The 19,992-nt window shown below is 41.3% G+C and overlaps 1 protein-coding gene across 2 annotated transcripts; it reads right to left on the bottom strand.

The window, feature by feature from the left end:
* Positions 1-1,325: 1,325 nt before the first annotated feature.
* LOC311254110 (uncharacterized protein) lies at positions 1,326-19,397 on the bottom strand. Of its 2 annotated transcripts, XR_014622201.1 has the most exons (4): positions 19,167-19,397; positions 9,874-10,013; positions 4,741-6,549; positions 1,326-3,378 (listed from the first exon to the last, which is right to left on the bottom strand). XR_014622201.1 is itself a non-coding variant. In XM_084384515.1 (3 exons), the coding sequence occupies exons 1-3, from the start codon at positions 19,351-19,353 to the stop codon at positions 6,238-6,240; spliced, it is 639 nt and encodes a 212-aa protein (XP_084240641.1). In that variant the 5' UTR covers positions 19,354-19,397; the 3' UTR covers positions 1,326-6,237. The 2 variants fall into 2 exon arrangements, 1 of the variants encoding a protein (XP_084240641.1); XM_084384515.1 differs by having other exon boundaries at positions 1,326-6,549.
* Positions 19,398-19,992: the final 595 nt, after the last annotated feature.

The following is a 19,992-nucleotide window of genomic DNA, read 5'->3' as shown; positions in this document are numbered from 1 at the left end:
ACAGCGCAAATACACTAGAAATACATAGCACAAATTCGAAATACACAGTAGAAATACACAGCACACAGTGCAAATACACTAGAAATACATAGCACACAGTGGAAATACACAGATGAAATACAGAGCACACAGTAGAAATACACAGTAGATATAGATCACAGTAGAAATACACAGTAGAAATACACAGCACAAAGTCAAAATACACTTTAGAAATACAGAGCAGACAATAGAAATACACAGTAGAAATACACATCACAATAGAAATACACATCACAGTAGATATACACAGTAGAAATACACAGCACACAGTATGAATACACTAGAAATGCATAGCACACAGTCGAAATACACAGTAGAAATACAGAGAAGGAAAGAGAAATACACAGTAGAAATACAGAGCCAACAATAGAAATACACAGTAGAAATACACATGACAATAGAAATACACAGTAGAAATACAGAGCCAACAATAGGAATACACAGTAGAAATACAGAGCCAACAATATAAATACACAGTAGAAATACACATCACAATAGAAATACACAGTAGAAATACACAGAGTCAAAATACACTTTAGAAATGCAGAGCAGACAATAGAAATACACAGTGGAAATACACTTCACAGTATAAATACAGAGCAGACAATAGAAATAAACAGTAGAAATACACAACACACAGCGCAAATACACTATAAAAACATAGCACAAATTCGAAATACACAGTAGAAATACACATCACAATGGAAATACACATCACAGTAGAAATACACAGTAGAAATACACAGCACACAGTGCAAATACACTAGAAATACATAGCACACAGTGGAAATACACAGATGAAATACAGAGCACACAGTAGAAATACACTAGAAATACACATCACAGTAGAAATACACAGTAGATATAGATCACAGTAGAAATACACAGTAGAAATACACAGCACAAAGTCAAAATACACTTTAGAAATACAGAGCAGACAATAGAAATACACAGTAGAAATACACATCACAATAGAAATACACATCACAGTAGATATACACAGTAGAAATACACAGTAGAAATACAGAGCAGACAAGATAAATACACAGTAGCAATACACATCACAATAGAAATACACAGTAGAAATACACATCACAGTTCAAATACACATCACAGTAGAAATACACAGCACACAGTGCAAAAACAAAAGAAACACATAGCACACAGTCAAAATACACAGTAGAAATAAAGAGCAGACGATAGAAATACACAGTAGAAATACACATCTCAGTAGAAATACACATTACAATAGAAATACACAGTAGAAATACAAATCACAGTAGAAATCAGAATCAGAATACTTTATTAATCCCTGGGGGGAAATTGTTGTAGTTCCAGATGCTCCATGCAAAGCAGAGATAAAATACAGCATGAATGGAACAAGAGATAGATATAAATGCAATAGTAAAGTAGACAACAAATAAAATTAAATAAAATAGAAAAATATAGTAGACAATCTCAATCTCAAGTGTACAATGACCACTCCAAGTATGTACATATATACAGTGCAATAAAAAATATGGCATATGTGAAATATACATAGATACACATATATATATACATATATAAATATATATATACATATACATAGCCATTTGAGTCCGATCAGAGGGAGGAGTTGTAAAGTTTAATGGCCACAGGTAGGAATGACTTCCTGTGGCGCTCAGTGGTGCACTTTGGAGCAATTAGTCTCTCGCTGAAGATGCTCCCACAACGTCACTGGCCTTCCTGATCAGCTTGTTGAGTCTGTTGGCGTCTGCTATTCTCAGCCTGCTGCCCCAGCACACAACAGCAAACAGAATAGCACTGGCCACCACAGACTCATAGAACATCCTCAGCATAGTCCGGCAGATGTTAAAGGAGCGAGCCTCCTCAGAAAATATAGGCGGCTCTGTCCCTTCTTGAAAAGGGCATCAGTGTTCTTAGTCCAGTCCAGTTTATTGTCTATGAACACCCCCAGATATTTGTAGTGTTCAACAATGTCCACAATAATGTGGCATAAGCCCCAGGATGGAAACTGGGGTCACTGGTTTCCTGGTTCTCCTCAGATCCACCACCAGCTCTTTAGTCTTTCTTGTGTTGAGCTGCAGGTGGTTCAGCTCACACCATGTGACAAAGTTGTCCACCACAGTCCTGTATTCAGCCTTGCTGGTACATCCAACAACAGCAGAGTCATCAGAAAACTTCTGAAGATGGCACGACTCTGTCTGGTAGCTGAAGTCCGTGGTGTAAAGGGTGAAGAGGAAAGGAGAGAGGACAGTCCCTTGTGGGGCCCCGGTGTTGGTGACCACAGCATCTGACACACAGTGCCGCAAGCGCACGTACTGTGGTCGGCCAGTGAGGTAATCCACAATCCAGGACACGGGGGGGATCCACCAGCATCGCCGTCAGCTTGTCACCCAGTAGAGCAGGCCTGATGGTATTGAAAGCACTGGAGAAGTCAAAGAACGTGACCCTCACAGTGCTCCCCGGCTTGTCCAGGTGGGCGTAGACACGGTTCAGCAGGAAGATAATGGCATCCTCGACTCCAATCCGGGGCTGGTAGGCGAACTGGAGGGGATCCAGGTGCGGCCTGACCATAGGCCTGAGCTGCTCCAGGACGAGTCTCTCAAGGGTCTTCATGATATGTGACGTCAGTACCACCGGTCGGTAGTCCGAGAAACCACTGGGCTGCGGCGTCTTTGGCACTGGAACGAGGCAGGACGTCTTCCATATCACAGGGACCTTCTAGAGGCTAAGGCTCATGTTGAAGACACGATAAAGCACTCCACAGAGCTGTTTGGCGCAGGCTCTGAGAACCCGTGGGCTGACACGGTCAGGGCCTGCAGCCTTACCGGTGGGGAGTTTGCTCAGCTGTCTCCTGACATGAAGCGGTGTAAACAGTGCAGGTCGAGGAGGGGGAGAGTTGGAGTCCATAATGAGAGGAGGCCAGGTAGCATGGGAGCCAGAGGAGGTGTGAGGAGTGGGGGATGGGTGTGAGGTGCTCAAGAAGTTGGGGGGGGTCTGAAGCCACGACAATAGCATGTGAGAATTCACCGGGTAGCCTACATAGTAGGGACGGAGACCCACAGCTAACAGTTCAATATCCGGGCTGCAGATGGGGTCTTTGATAGTGATGTGACCAGGATTGCACCACCTGTTGTTCACATAAACAGCAAGCCCCCATCCTTTGCGCTTACCGCTCATAGTGCAGTCCCTGTCAGCCCAGACAGTGTGGAAACCCTCCATGGAAACATTGTGGTCATGAACATCAGTGTATAGCCATGACTCCAAGAAAATCATCAGACTACATTCCCGGTACTCCTGATGATTCCGGGTTAGCGCTGAAAGTTCGTCCATCTTATTCCCCCATTGTTCAACAGAACAAGTAAGATAAAGAAAAAAGGAGAAAGTGGAACACAAAGTTAAAGTTAGCAGGAGCGACTGGAACAGGCTGCATACACTGCGGCGCATGCGCATAAAGACACATCACAATAGAAATACACAAATACACATCACAATAGAAATACACAATAGAAATACACATCACAATAGAAATACACAGTAGAAATACAAATCACAGTAGAAATACACATCACAATAGAAATACACGATCAAAATACACAGCACACAGTACAAATACACTAGAAATACATAACACACAGTCGAAATACACTAGAAATACACATCACAGTAGAAATACACAGTAGAGATATAGATCACAGTAGAAATATATGACAGGCCGTTTAGGAAATTATTCATATTTGCTCTCACACACACCACTATACTCATACACACGCGCACACACCACTATACTCTCTTACACACACCAGTATACTCATACGCACACACTAGTATACTCTCTTACACACACTAGTATACTCAAGCACACACACCACTATACTGTGTATGAGTATACTAGTGTGTGCATGAGTATAGTAGTGTGTATGAGTATACTAGTGTGTGCATATGAGTATAGTAGTGTGTGTAAGAGTATAATAGTGTGTGCGTATGACTATAATAGTGTGCGTATGAGTATAATAGTGTGTGTGTATGACTATAATAGTGTGTGTAAGACAGTATAGTAGTGTGTGTGTGTATGAGTATAGTGGTATGATGAGGATTCAGGTGAAAGCAAATGACCGACAGAGAGGGTCTCAACCACGGTCTCAACCATGGTCTCAAGCAAGCAGTTGACCTCCTAAATAACATATTAAATGACAGACAACTGCTAACAACAATGTCGGAGACACAGAGTTTCATCAGCAACATCCCAACCACCAGCCGTTGACGAGGAATTAAAGCGTCTTTTTCGGCCAGGATCTAGTAGCAGCAGTGGAGCCTTTCGGGCTGGTTCAAGTAGGCCTAGTGGCAGTGGAGCCGCTAACGGACCCCGCTACCAAACACAAAGGTGTTTTGGTGGATGGGCATCAAAGTCCAGGAGGAGGTAAGTTGAATGAATAACATTTATTTATCCTAAGTTTCATAGGCTATCGGTATCTGTTTTTATTTAGGCTGACTGTTGAAAGACGTGACAGGCTATGTATAAAAAATGAATGCTGTTGTAGTACTCTGTCTGAGTGGTGAAACGGAGTCCAACGTCGCTAGCGGCTACATTTGATTGGTGAAACGCAGTCATGTGAACGAGCATCTGTAGGAAGTACCTTCGTCAAAACAGAAACAAACACATCGTGCATTGTTGTTTGATAAATGACTTATAACCTTGTTGCAAGGAGAGTGGAGGCTCCTTCCACACTGTGGCTGAAAACCAAACCTGCAATCAGAGCCTCTGACCCGGTGTCACAGCTCTCCTCTCGGTGGCACAGAGTCCGCGACACAAACGCGCCCCCGTAAACCTGTAATCTCTTGGTTATGACAAAAGACAAATACACACATCGTAACATGTTAATCAATCGATCCACTGATTGATATTCAAAGGCTTCGTTAAAAGCAAATGCACACGACCGAGAGGAGGCTCAGCAAAACAGCAGAGAAGAGACTGGACTTGCAGGTGCACTAACGTTAAATGGTGCAATTTATAAATCGATAAAAGTTGTATTTTGATGAACATTATGTTTCAAATTAATTATTTCACTCCTATGCCGTGTAATGAGCGGGTAATGTAGAGTTAGTCTGTTGTTATGGAGAAATAAACCCTTTCAGGATGTATGAAGTCCTGTCATTTCCATCCTGCGGTCTGCATGCTGTTAGCACAAAACAGAAGAATGATGGGTTAAAAATAACCCAATTTGGGTTGTTTTATAACCCAACCGCTGGGTCAATATTGCACCAGCCCAGCAGTAGTTAATTTGACCCTGCAAGATGGGTTGGTCCATTTTAACCCAACAGATGAGTTAAATATTCTACCCAAATGCTGGGTCAAATTAACTGCAAATCTGGGTAAATTCAACCACACATATTTGTATATACTCTACCCAAATGCTGGGTCAAATTAATTACAATTCTGGGTTGTTTCAACTACATATATGTGTCATATACTCTACCCAAATGCTGGGTCAAATTAACTACAATTCTGGGTTCATTCAACTACACATTTATTCAGTAATCTATCCAAATGCTGGGTCAAATTAACCAATATGCCAGATTAATTCTAACACATTACAGTACAATCTATAAGAAAATAAATTGCGATAGACTACCCATAGCTATAAAACTGTTAAACTCCAAACCTATAACAAAATACATGCTAGATTTGGTCATGCAAAGCTTATATTATGCAATAAACACTTAAAACAATATTGGAATCTTTGAAAAAATGTATTAATAGAAAATATCCACAATAGTTAAATTGTTCTCACATTGAAAGTCAACAGTCAACATGCCTATAGTACATTTTTCAAGTAAAAGCTAGAAAAAAGCTGCCCATGATGCCATTAGCTCTACTTGCGTGCAAGTATTCTAGTTTCAAGAAACTTTACTAGTTTGGACTCCCCTCCTGGAATTTCATAGACTATGCTCTGTTTGAATTCCACACATGTTCACACTGCTTCGGGTATTTAATATCGAAGAAAAAAAATGCCTTGAAGCTGACATCGATGGCCTGAAACACTTAAAACAATATTGGAATCTTTGAAAAAATGTATTAATAGAAAATATCCACAATAGTTAAATTGTTCTCACATTGACTAACAGTCAACAGGCCTATAGTACATTCTTCAAATAAAAGCTAGAAAAAAGCTGTCCTTGACGCCATTAGCTCTACTTGCAAGCAAGTATTCTAGTTTCAAGAAACTTTACTAGTTTGGACTCCCCTCCTGGCATTTCATAGACTACGTTCTGTATGAATTCCCACACATGTTCACACTGCTTCGGGTATTTAATATCGAAGATAAAGAATGCCTTGAAGCTGACATCGATGGCCTGAAGCAGTGCGTCGTATTCCAAAGCCTGTCCAGCAACAATGACAAAGGCCTGAGATGTATTATGATTGTCATTTCCCAGTGTTAGGATGTAGGGGTATGGTCTGGATGCCTTGGCCTCATGGAGGTACTCCACCATGTTTGTTCCAGGCTAAAAAAGAAACAAAGAAAGAATGCAAGAGAGCAAGTGAGAGAGTGTGAGTGAGTAAGGAACAAATGTCTACCAACTTGTATAGTAGAATTAAAAAATAGGCATTGTGAGGACCTTTTTCCTGGTCCTCACTAGAGAAATGATTGTTTTATGATAAAGTCTAGTTAGGTTTACAATTTGGAAAAGATTCAGTGCATCTCTAATTCAAAAAGTTGAACTTTAATAGTCTACCTTTCATTGCACATCACGAAATATTCCAAACCTTTTTTGTTTAAGTCTGGATGGTTATGGCATATAGCTCACATTACAGAAAACAATTTAAAAAAGGATTCAGACCTGAACTGACCTAAGAAGCCACAAATCGATTGATGATTTATCATTATAATAAACATGCTCTGAAAATGCGTGCGGCCCACCTATCTGACCATCCTATCTGGCCGATAGGCAGCCAGGTTAGGTCAGGCCAGGTTAGGTGGTCAGATAGGTGGGCCGCAAATGCTTTGTAGATTTAGAAGACTTCTTTAGAGTCAACCTCATAGAATCAGGTCCAAATGATAAATAATAAATATGTTCATTTTTGCACTCAATACTTTGTTGAGGCCTGTTTTAGAAAAAATTACTGCATCAGTGCGGTGTGGTACGGAACTGATCAGCCTGTGGTACTGCTGAGGTGTTCTAGAAGCCCATTATGCTTTGATAGTGACCAACGCGTTGTAAACTTGTAGATCGGCTATTTTCCGACTATTGTCAAGCTATTTTTGATGCCTGTAGGGGCGGCTGTAACTCAGGAGGTAGAGCGAGTCGTCTAGTGATCGGAAGGTCACTGGTTCGAATCCCGGCTCCCCCGAGTTACATGTCGAAGTATCCTTGAGCAAGATACTAAACCCCAAATTGCTCCTGATGAGCAGCTGGTGCCTTGCATAGCAGCCTCCGGCATCATTGTATGAATGTGTGTGTGAATGTGGCATGTGTTGTAAAGCACTTTGAGCTGTCCAAGAGGACTGGAAAAGCGCTATACAGGGTTCCCACACATTTTCATGGACAAAATTTCAAAACTTTTCCATGACTTTTCAAGGACCCATAATAACATTTCCATGACCATTCACAACCTATATAAGTACACGAACAGAACTGTATAGTATACTTTACTCCAACTGTTAATTATTGTATGAAAACTAAACAGTAAACCTTTTTCAATCTCTAATAGTTGGTTATGTTCGTATTCACTTAAAATACTTTTTGACATTTAACATGATAAATATTGTACATAAAATATAAAAAGCAGAGGCTAATTATGTTGATATGGTTTCAAGTAACTACTCCTGCCCTCCACATGTGCGCTGAGATTGCTTGTATAGTTAAAACACATAGCCTCATCTCTTCAAAAGATCTTCAGGTTTACAGTAAAATCAGACACATAAGCTTCTTGTGTCATGAAATACATTTTCCATATTAAATTCAGATGTTTGTACTGAACTACTGTTACACTATTCAAAGGTCAATTAAGTATGAAAAGCATGGATTAAAGCAAAGAAAAAATCTTTTGACTGAAATGTTTTTTTTCGAGCTGCAGCCAAGTCATATTCCCAATTTGTAATTTGTGAAACATGTAACAGGGCACGTTACTTGACACGTGCTAAAAAAATAAGATAAGATTTACAGCCTCACCCCACACCATATTCTCTAATGCAGACATCAAGTTTAAATATTTGACCAACAGTGTTTTACAGGAGGATGATCTGAACAGCTGTTCTATTCACACTTAAAATGTTTTTTGTCTTTTCAATGTAATTTTCAATCTATGAAATCAATCTGTGCCCTTTGTTTTGCCAAGCTTCTCTCAAGTTTTACTCTTTCAAATAATCAACCATCTACAGAACTTTTCAGTACGCTATTTTTCTACTTCTTCTTCTCATCATCATCATTAATTATTATTAATAATATTGTTTAAAGTGAGCCTCTTATCGTTTAAATACATCATACAAGCAGCAACTTTTGCAGCCTTGTCAGTCTGATGGTGAGTTATCTTTCTGTCATCACTAACATACTGTTAATAATCAAAGAAGCTCTGAGGCTTTGTTCTATATGTTATAATACAAGATTTAAGCATTGAGCTACAATCAGGCAACATTCATGATTCTGTACAGTCAAACTAACCAAAAACTTCTTATTGATCATCATTATAAAGTTTCAGGGTGTTCCTGTAACCATGGTAACTCACGGTGCCAGAGGGGAGGGAGAGACGCTGAATGAAGCCATTTACACAGATACACTGCAGACAAAGTCCAGACTATAGTTGTTATTTCACACATGTAGCACACAACAGGAGACTCTCCGTGTCAGACGAGTTCTCACGTGCTGACTTAAACTCAGCTGATAACGTAGCAGCGCGACGAGTCCTTGCTAGCTAAGCAGCTAAACTTTAGCGCCGCTCCGTGTTCAGATCCCGCCCTGTGTGGGTCACTGCACTGTCATTGGTCAGGCGCGCACACGCCGTTAACGATACAATTGGCTGTAGAGTGTGACAACCTGTCAATAAACATCAGCCAACAGTTCCTCCGATCTACATTGATCTCACAAGTCGCCTCTGTGAAGTCTGAATGATGGAAATCCGTCATAGCGACGGAGAACTTTAATCCATGGAAAAGTGTATTTTTTGATAAAGACAGGAAGAGAGGCTTTAGGCTTCAGGCTTCAACTGTCCAATCAACAAGCTTAATGTTTTTCTATGAACTGACGGCGCTAAGCTACATGGACGGAGTTATGCCCTATTGACAGAATTAATGTAACGTTGATGGCAGACGTATTGCATCGATATGTTGCTACACTGATATAGATTGGCCTACCGATGTTACATGCTACGTAGACAGAATTGGCTAGATCAACATATATGCCACATTTAACTCTCTTGTGGGAATCTGCAGCCTCTGGGTCTGCAGAGATATACTATTGTTACAAACCGCTAATGGCAAATCCTACCGTTCCTGCCGTAATGTTACATTACATGGGAAGTTATCCACTGTAACAATTAATTTAATTTCACACAACAAAATTCCATAACTTTTCCAAAACTTCAAGGAATTTTACTAATTCCATGACTTTTCCAGGCCTGGAAAATTAGTTTTTTAAAATTCCATGACTTTTCCAGGTTTTCCATGACCGTGGGAACCCTGGCTATAGAAATGCAGACCATTTACCATTTGCCTGTCCCCACAAGTATAGTAAAACAAACCTGGATATGCATGTGTGCGTGCACACATTCTTGAGCCCAGATATGTTAATGAAATGAATAAAGTTTCCCTTTAGATGTGCTGGAGGACTTACAGGCTTATGGTTGATGAAGGCCAAGCTGCATTCCTCAATGCTGTGGCGAACCACTTTTACACCACGGCCACGGCCAACTTTGTAAGCCGTTGGTGGAAGCAAGGCTGGCAGCTGCCTCAAGGCGAGTTCCCCAACGCCATCTGTAGAAAGACATTATAGGCATCAATACGATGTGGAATGGCATACCTGTGATTTTGTCATTCAGTATCCAACTAAAATAGAACCTATGCTAACAGTTACATGCAGCCAATTCCTGCCCACGGTGAGACTGTCACCGTGGTGTGGGCTCTTGCCGTGAGTGGGACTGTCGGCTGACAGCCTTTGAAAAAGAACTATTTTAACCTCAAACCTGAACAGAGTAGGAGAAGTGACAGGGAAGGCTGCTACAAACGGTGGAAACCAGGTGAGGTAACCCAATCTCTCCTAGCCCAGTTGTTTGAGGTTTATGCTGGCTCCGGTTAATAGTTTAGGGCAAAGTAACATGTTCCACCGTGTGGCTAGCAGTCCTGTTGCAAGCTTTCTACCCTGGTTGGACAAATGTAGCCTAGGGAGTGAGACCGGCCTCGCTGGGGAAACCTTACATTGACACAAACCAACATTGACATTTGCAAGGTCTGCAAACAAGAATATATTACCTGGTGTTAATCCATCCAGGGGCAATGTCAAATCAAATCAAATCAAATCAAATTTTATTTGTATAGCCCAAATTCACAAATCACAGTTTGCCTCAGAGGGCTTTACAATCTGTACAGAGACGACACCCTCTGTCCTTCGACCCTCGATTCGAGTGAGGAAAAACTTGCCCCAAAAAAAAGGCCCTTTTAACAGGGAAAAAAATGCGGAAGAAACCTCAGGGAGAGCCACAGAGGAGGGATCCCTCTCCCAGGACGGACAGACGTGCAATAGATGTCGCATGTACAGAGCAGATCAACGAGATCACAATGTATTCAATTATAAGCGATGGTTGACAGGAGTGAAAGTACATAAAGATGTATTACAGCAATAATAATGAAATGCACATGGAAATGTGATTACTAGTGATAACAGTAGTAGTGATTAATGGTAAGGATAGTATGTAGTAATGCATTACAATAATAGTAGTGGAACGTATGTAACAGATGTGACTAATATTAGCGACAGTAGTGGTGGGTGTCAGGCAGGGTCATGGCAGTAGGCGCATCCACGATCAGGCAGGGCCATAGCAGTAGTCGCATCCACGATCAGGCAGGGCCATAGCAGTAGGCGCATCCACGATCAGGCAGGGCCATAGCAGTGGGCGCATCCACGATCCACGACCCGGGCGCGGCCAGGATCCATGGGAGCCTGTAGGACTAGAAAGCACAAGGACTCCGGGGAAGAAGTAAGTCAGTGACATGCAGAGATGGGGCATGTATACAGGCATAATGTATACAGATGGAGAGGAGAGGAGAGGGGAGGAGAGAGAAGCTCAGTGTGTCATTGTCCCCGGACTAGGCCTATAGCAGCATAGGACCAGCTCTAACTATAAGCTCTATCGAAAAGGAAGGTCTTAAGTCTACTCTTAAAGGTAGAGAGGGTGTCCGCCTCCCGGACCAAAACAGGAAGATGGTTCCACAGAAGAGGAGCTTGATAGCTGAAGGCTCTGGCTCCCATTCTACTTTTGGAGATTTTAGGAACTACAAGTAATCCTGCGTTCTGGGAGCGTAATGCTCTGTCAGCTTCCCCTCCACTCTTGCCAGGTGCAGGATCTTCTCAGCATAAAAGGGTAGCCAAGTTTCAAATAACTTTGATGCAGCGTCCCCATGCAGGACAATAAAGTCCTGTGCAATCTATAAAATGGAAAACACATTAAAACAAATTCAATGTGGCACACTAATAAAACGTTATAAACAATGCATCCTCATCACATGTAAGATCATATTTCCCTAAACTTACCATGCCTTTTGTCATTAGGCGAGGGAACTCTTCGAGGATCTGATCGATGCTCCAATTGTTGTCCCTAATGCACTTGGCCCTGTAGACTGCCGTGTTCTGCATGTAGGTCTCTACGACCAAGGTACGTTTTATCAGTCTGTTTTCTGGAAATAATTGACACAAGCAGAACCCATTAAACGAGCCGTTTTTTCGTTTTGGGGCAAAAAACGAAAATCAAAAGTTCAGCTCGTTTTCTTGTTTTTTGGTTCTCACTTACAAAACGAATTTACCACTCAATATTTTGTTTCCGTTGGTGGGCGGGTCCTCTGACTGGCTAATGTGCTTCCTTGCCCTGTGCTTTTCAAAATAAAAGTTCTTCCGTTTGATAATGTCCACAAAAATATTGCTGTATTATAGACACTACCCAGCAAACATTTTGACGTCTATTTGACGTCTAATCAACGTCGGTCAGGCAGGTCGATCAATCAATTCACGTCGTTTCGACGACATAAAAACGGCTCACAGAGCAGGCTACTTCAATTATTACGTCGTATAGACGACTTTTCAACGTCTCTACGTGGCGTCTATTTGACGTCTAATCAACGTCGGTCAAGCAGGTCGATTCGACGTCTAGCAGAGGTGCTGAAATGAAAGTTTTTCTGACGTCGTTTTCATGACCGACGTCATTTCGACGGCATCAATTCACGTCGTTTCAACGTCGTTTCGACGGCATATCAACCTTTGTCAAAATACACATGTAATGTATTGCATTTAAAAATATGTTTACCTAAATCGAGTTTCAACTAGTGCCTACATAACTGGCATTACCACATCCATACATTCTATTACAAGCACAGCTCTTGTGCTGTAGCCTATAGTCTACATGTGCAATTCTCAATGCTCTAATCTGCAACTATTTAAATTAACTTATCAATTTCAGCAAAAAAATTCCTTAAAATGCAAAGAGGTCAAAAAGTCCAATAGACAACACCAGCAAATTTCACATTTGCCAACTTAAAATATCACAGGAATGGTGAACCTGGTTAAAACTTTCATAGTAAATAAACTCAGCTGTGATAAAGTTAAAAATACTCGAATAATGTTCACCCATACTGTAAAATACAAGTAGTACATGGACAAATCTCAGGTAAAAAAAAAAAGAAAGAAAAAAAAGACAGCATTCAGGACCAGATATATGTAACGAGTTATCTATATATTGAATAATTGAATAAAAAACGAACATGTTTATTGGAACAAATGTTTTATTGACTTTCTTTGTATTGCAGTCCTGTGGGGGTCTGCCCCTTGTCCCCGCTTCTTGGTGGGGCATGTTTAAGTTGGTTCTGAATCACACTCTCTATTTCTGCATCTGTGGCCTTTGGACTCCATCTCTTCACAGCAGCTGGAGAGAGGGCATAAGAAAAAAATAAACATTTTTACAGAGCGCCTATTCAGAAGTTAAATGCACTTTATAGATGGCAAGAACAAATTGTTTTGGGAGTTGAAAGAGTAATGAAAGAACCACTTCTTAGAGCCACTCAGTAGCCTGAATCTGATGGTTCCTAATAAAGCCAGTAGGCATTAACAGTCTGTGCTATGGTAGCCCAGCTTAGCCCAGGATAGCCACATGCACATGAAGCCCATTCAGTAATTTCAATTATATCAATCTTAGTTTCTTACACTTGATGACATGGAACATCTTTGTGGCTTTAAAAGGCACAATACAGAGATGCAACACTAAGCATAACTTCTCTTTCATGCAGGTGCCTGGCTGTTCACACAGGGAGCACAATAGAGCATTAGAGGTTTTCTTTTAAAGGACAATTCCATTTCATTTCAAACATGTGCTACAGTTTCGGAATACATTTACTCTAAAAGAATGAATTTGAAGATATTCCTCACTGTTGCTGCTGTTATGCATTAGCACCTCTGTCCAAGCATCATCACAACAGCATAAAACAGTGGCGGACGGCTCTGAGGCTGTATCCAAAGATTCATATTCATTCAAGCCCCCCCATTCAAGTGTGTGTGTGTGTGTGTGTGTGTGTGTGTGTGTGTATCTCACCTGGTGTGCGTCTCACAATAAACCTGTGAAGTGAGGTAAATTGGACAAATAGTTATCAAAACAGGCCTATGCGAGGGACAGAGACACACAAATAGATTACTTTTATATGTAGAGAGATAGTGACATTGATTAACCTCTGAAGTCAATAAAAATGTAAAAATTTTAGTACGCCTAAAATAAAAAAAAACTGTAAGGATGAATAACTGCTTGTGGCTTCATCTGAGCATGTCAATGGCATTATGGGGCTGTAGCCACACTATCAGTGAACACTTGTTTCAAATTTGAAGAAGATGGCACAAAGTATGACCATTCTACACCTACGCTGTGATTGACAGATAACCAGCCACACTGTCAGTCACGTCTCTACAATAAGCTGGCGCCCTCTGCCGTTGCGGTCGTGTAGCGACACCAGACAACTATCAGCATGTGTCAACGGTTAGACCCCGGTTATAAGACGATTTCTGGCCACATATCAATGTCCGTGGACCAGATAGTTTTCGGGAGCTGGTATGGACCGTATGGTCCGTCCCGTTTTTGGTATATGTCAAGCGACACCTATAGGCCTGGCATATGAACTACAGCGTTTTCGGTTGATCCGTCTAGATGCAAATATTCTTGAAACAATGCCGAGGAGAAAAAATAACGTTTTCGCCCGTCTGGACGGCCCCTTAAAGTGTTTTGGTTCTGTAACGATGCTAAACCGATAGTTGCACAGATGTTCGGCTCGGTATAGCATCGAGCACCTCACGTAGCCTGTGAGCTAACTCAGGGCTACCCAGCAAACATTTTCTCGACCTGCGTCTAGATGAAGACGTCCAGTCAACGTCGCGTCACGTCGTGACTTTAATTCGACTGTTTTTCAACATCATAAAATAATATCATGGCAAATATGACCTAATTAAATATGCATTTTAGAGCGGTTTAACTGAATAAACATTGCCAGAAAACGCTTTCTCGACCTGCGTCTAGATGAAGACGTCCAATCGACGTCGCGTCACGACGTGACTTTAATTCGACTTTTTTTCGACATGTGAACATTAGGGGGAATACGATCTCAAAGAAAACATATTTAACTGAAAAAACACTGTCAAGAATGATTTCCTCTATCTACTGCTGTGTCGAGATGCAGATATCCAATCATGTCGGGACGTCTGATTAACGTCGGGCAGGCAGGTTGATTTGACGTCTATCTGAGGGGCTGAAATGACCAACGTCATTTAGACGTTGTTTCAACGACCTATCAACGCACGAATGTGAGCCGAACATCTGTGCAACTATCGGTTTAGCATCGTTACAGAACCAAAACACTTTAAGGGGCCGTCCAGACGGGCGAAAACGTTATTTTTTCTCCGTCTTCCTCGGCATTGTTTCAAGAATATTTGCATCTAGACGGATCAACCGAAAACGTTGTAGTTCATATGCCAGGCCTATAGGTGTCGCTTGACATACACCAAAAACGGGACGGACCATACGGTCCATACCAGCTCCCGAAAACTATCTGGTCCACGGACATTGATATGTGGCCAGAAATCGTCTTATAACCGGGGTCTAACCGTTGACACACTCTGATAGTTGTCTGGTGTCGCTACACGACCGCAACGGCAGAGGGCGCCAGCTTATTGTAGAGACGTGACTGACAGTGTGGCTGGTTATCTGTCAATCACAGCTTAGGTGTAGAATGGTCATACTTTGTGCCATCTTCTTCAAATTTGAAACAAGTGTTCACTGATAGTGTGGCTACAGCCCCATAATGCCATTGACATGCTCAGATGAAGCCACAAGCAGTTATTCATCCTTACAGTTTTTTTTTATTTTAGGCGTACTAAAATTTTTACATTTTTATTGACTTCAGAGGTTAATCAATGTCACTATCTCTCTACATATAAAAGTAATCTATTTGTGTGTCTCTGTCCCTCGCATAGGCCTGTTTTGATAACTATTTGTCCAATTTACCTCACTTCACAGGTTTATTGTGAGACGCACACCAGGTGAGATACACACACACACACACACACACACACACACACACACACACACACACACACACACACACACACACTTGAATGGGGGGGCTTGAATGAATATGAATATTTGGATACAGCCTCAGAGCCATCCGCCACTGTTTTATGCTGTTGTGATGATGCTTGGACAGAGGTGCTAATGCATAACAGCAGCAACAGTGAGGAATATCTTCAAATTCATTCTTTTAGAGTAAATGTATTCCGAAACTGTAGCACATGTTTGAAATGAAATGGAATTGTCCTTTAAAAGAAAACCTCTAATGTGCTATTGTGCTCCCTGTGTGTACAGCCAGGCACCTGCATGAAAGAGAAGTTATGCTTAGTGTTGCATCTCTGTGTTGTGCCTTTTAAAGCCACAAAGATGTTCCATGTCATCAAGTGTAAGAAACTAAGATTGATATAATTGAAATTACTGAATGGGCTTCATGTGCATGTGGCTATCCTGGGCTAAGCTGGGCTACCATAGCACAGACTGTTAATGCCTACTGGCTTTATTAGGAACCATCAGATTCAGGCTACTGAGTGGCTCTAAGAAGTGGTTCTTTCATTACTCTTTCAACTCCCAAAACAATTTGTTCTTGCCATCTATAAAGTGCATTTAACATCTGAATAGGCGCTCTTGTAAAAATGTTTATTTTTTTCTTATGCCCTCTCTCCAGCTGCTGTGAAGAGATGGAATCCAAAGGCCACAGATGCAGAAATAGAGAGTGTGATTCAGAACCAACTTAAACATGCCCCACCAAGAAGCGGGGGCAAGGGGCAGACCCCCAAAGGACTGCAATAAAAAGAAAGTCAATAAAACATTTGTTCCCATAAACATGTTCGTTTTTTATTCAATTATTCAATATATAGATAACTCATTTCATATATCTGGTCCTGAATGCTGTCTTTTTCTTCTTTCTTTTTTTTTTTACCTGAGATTTGTCCATGTACTACTTGTATTTTACAGTATGGGTGAACATTATTCGAGTATTTTTAACTTTATCACAGCTGAGTTTATTTACTATGAAAGTTTTAACCAGGTTCACCATTCCTGTGATATTTTAAGTTGGCAAATGTGAAATTTGCTGGTGTTGTCTATTGGACTTTTTGACCTCTTTGCATTTTAAGGATTTTTTTGCTGAAATTGATAAGTTAATTTAAATAGTTGCAGATTAGAGCATTGAGAATTGCACATGTAGACTATAGGCTACAGCACAAGAGCTGTGCTTGTAATAGAATGTATGGATGTGGTAATGCCAGTTATGTAGGCACTAGTTGAAACTCGATTTAGGTAAACATATTTTTAAATGCAATACATTACATGTGTATTTTGACAAAGGTTGATATGGCGTCAAAACGACGTTGAAACGACGTGAATTGATGCCGTCTAAGAGCCGTCGAAATGACGTCGGTCATGAAAACGACGTCAGAAAAACTTTCATTTCAGCACCTCTGGTAGACGTCGAATCGACCTGCCTGACCGACGTTGATTAGACGTCAAAAAGACGCCACGTAGAGACGTTGAAAAGTCGTCTATACGACGTAATAATGACATTGATTGAAGTAGCCTGCTCTGTGAGCCGTTGATATGTCGTTGAAACGACGTGAATTGATGCGGTCTAATAACGGTCGAAATGTGGTCGGTCATAAGACCGACGTCAGAAAAACTTTCATTTCAGCACCTCTGCTAGACGTCGAATTGACCTGCCTGACCGACGTTGATTAGACGTCAAATAGATGTCAAAATGTTTGCTGGGCTATGTCTGCGATGGAGTCGAGCCTTCACAACATGTCTAAAAAGGAAAGGATGAAGAGTAATTTGAATACTGCCGAAGCAAGATGTTTCATAACTTGGACAGTCGTGATTCTGATGGAGGGGCTCAGAAATGAAAGCGATCTTTCCTGGGTACACGAAAACACCTCCTCAGAGAGTGACTCAGAGTCTGTACCGAGGAAAATGAGACGGCTTTCCCCGGCGGCTACGGCATACAACACTCAAGGTGAGCTCCGCTGCCCTGCGCTAAGTTACAGCCTGGACTATTCACTTATTCTGCTGCTCATATGGAGGAATGGGGGCTTACCATTTTTCAGACAAACGATGGCAATAAATCGCTTCAGGGACATAATGAGGTTCCTGCGCTTTGACAGGAAGGAGACCCGACATGTGCGTCTGCAGGACGACAAGTTTGCCCTGGTGCGGGCCACTTGGGACCGGTTCATCCAGACTAGTGTAGCCTGCTACAAATCCGACGCTAACATCACGATTGATGAGCAGCTGTTCCCCACAAAGGCCCCCTGCAAGTTCACCCAATATATGAGGAATAAGCCCGATTAATTCGGGGTCAAATTTTGGTTGGCTGTAGATGTCAACTCTAAATACATGTTGAACGGGTCTCCGTGTCTGGGGAAGGAGGAGACACGGAGCGCAGGTCGGCTCGTGGGAGAGAGTGTGGGGCTGAGACTGGCGGAGCCATTCCTGGGGAAGGGAAGAAACATTACCACAGACAATTTCTTCACGTCCCTAAAACTGGCCACCGCCTTACAGGCAAAGAAGACCAGCCTGGTTGGCACCATGGGCAAACAAAAACGGGAGTTGCCGCCCACCGTGAAACAGCAAGCGGAGCTGTTCAACACGAAGGTGCTGAAGTGTGGTGATGTGACTCTGACTTTGTACCAGGGAAATTAAGTTTGTTAAAATGTACATTTCGGTGTTATTTTGTTTTTTTAAAAAACATCATGGCACAATGAATGCATTCATCACTCAATTGGGTATTTACATGAGAGATTGTAGAGTTTAAAATGTAGCGGTCAAAATGACGCTTATGGCCCTTCTAGTGTTATCTGCCTTGTTTAGTTTTTATATCTGTCTGCTATCCCATATACTTAATTGTACTTACATTAATGTGATTAATATCTTTTTTATGATGCCTTGTTGTTGAAATGTACTATACAAATAAACGTGTCTTGCCTAGTGAGCTTTACCATAATTTATTCACTCAAATATTTTCTTTAAAAATGTCTGATATTGAAGTAAATACAAAATTAGGCTTCAGACTTGTTATGCCGAGAAGTGCCTGCCTGCTAAGAACTGCATGCCCGTCATGGGAACGTGCACAACTAACAAAAAGAAAAACAGTATCAAGGTCACTAAGTTTCTGCCCGTGTTTTCCCAATTAGGCTACATCTAATAATATATAACTACAATTAGACTCTCATCGGCCGGTAGTGTGTTGCAGCTGTTCAGAATATAGCCTATTCACAATGACAAACATACAATGCCTATAAAGGTACATAACGGGGTTAAAGGGAAATTTAAAAAGTGGTATGCTAACCTTGGATCCTGTGTGCATTCCAGGACTGCACCATTCGCTCAAGTCCAATCTGAGCCACCTGACAGGTAAGTGTGGACACACAATACTGTGTCAAGTTGTCCTCCATGTTGAGTTCCTCCTGGTCTACAAGGTGGATGAGAGCCCTTTTCAGTGGGTAGGTTACCCTGTTATTAACGTCTGGCCACATCCTTTCAACGATATGATTCTGTCATTTCAAAAGAGTAAAAACAAAATGTTAAATTTAACTTCAATAAAGACAATTACTATCTGCATCTAATCGTAATCACTGAATAAAAATCAATTTCCTATGACAACAAAGATCAAGAACCCAATTAGTTTGGTGATTTTTCATGCATGGGAAGTAGGATTTTCCGCAGAAGAAGAAGAAGAAGAAAAAGACTGGTGATAACAATAAGGCCGGGACCCCTAATGTGTATGCTGCCTGGCCCCTAATAACCATTAACCATTACAAATGAGAAATTTTCTTCCTGAAATTTGGCTTTGTATTTGTACATCTATTGTGGCATCAGCTGGACAAATTATGCATGTCTTTGACTGGTGAGAAAATAGAATAGAATAGAATCCTTTATTGTCACTGTCAACATTGTCACTAACATTTACTGTGAAAATACGTTTAGCAGCTCCACATGGCAGTAGGACAGTAGAAAAATAAAAACAGTATATATAAAAGATACACAGATAAACAGTATAAAAACAAGTCCCCATAAATATGGACGTGTGCATTAAAGTGCAAGGTGGTGCAAAAGTGCAAACAATAGTGGGCTCATAGTGCAATGGAGGAGGAAGGAGGATGTATTGCACTTGG

This window comes from Pagrus pagrus (genome assembly GCF_965226575.1).
Source record: "Pagrus pagrus genome assembly, contig: HAP1_SCAFFOLD_342, whole genome shotgun sequence".
Classification (NCBI taxonomy): domain Eukaryota; kingdom Metazoa; phylum Chordata; class Actinopteri; order Spariformes; family Sparidae; genus Pagrus; species Pagrus pagrus.
Note: the sequence above shows the minus strand (reverse complement) of the source record. Positions and strands in the feature narration are given on the sequence as shown.

Coding starts and splice junctions, on each gene's coding strand:
- LOC311254110 (XM_084384515.1), bottom strand. CDS start 19,353: ATGTGGCCAGACGTTAATAACAGGGTAACCTACCCACTGAAAAGGGCT. Junction 10,014..19,166: donor GAATGCACACAGGATCCAAG/GTTAGCATACCA, acceptor GTCTTTCTACAG/ATGGCGTTGGGGAACTCGCC. Junction 6,550..9,873: donor CCTTCATCAACCATAAGCCT/GTAAGTCCTCCA, acceptor TTTCTTTTTTAG/CCTGGAACAAACATGGTGGA.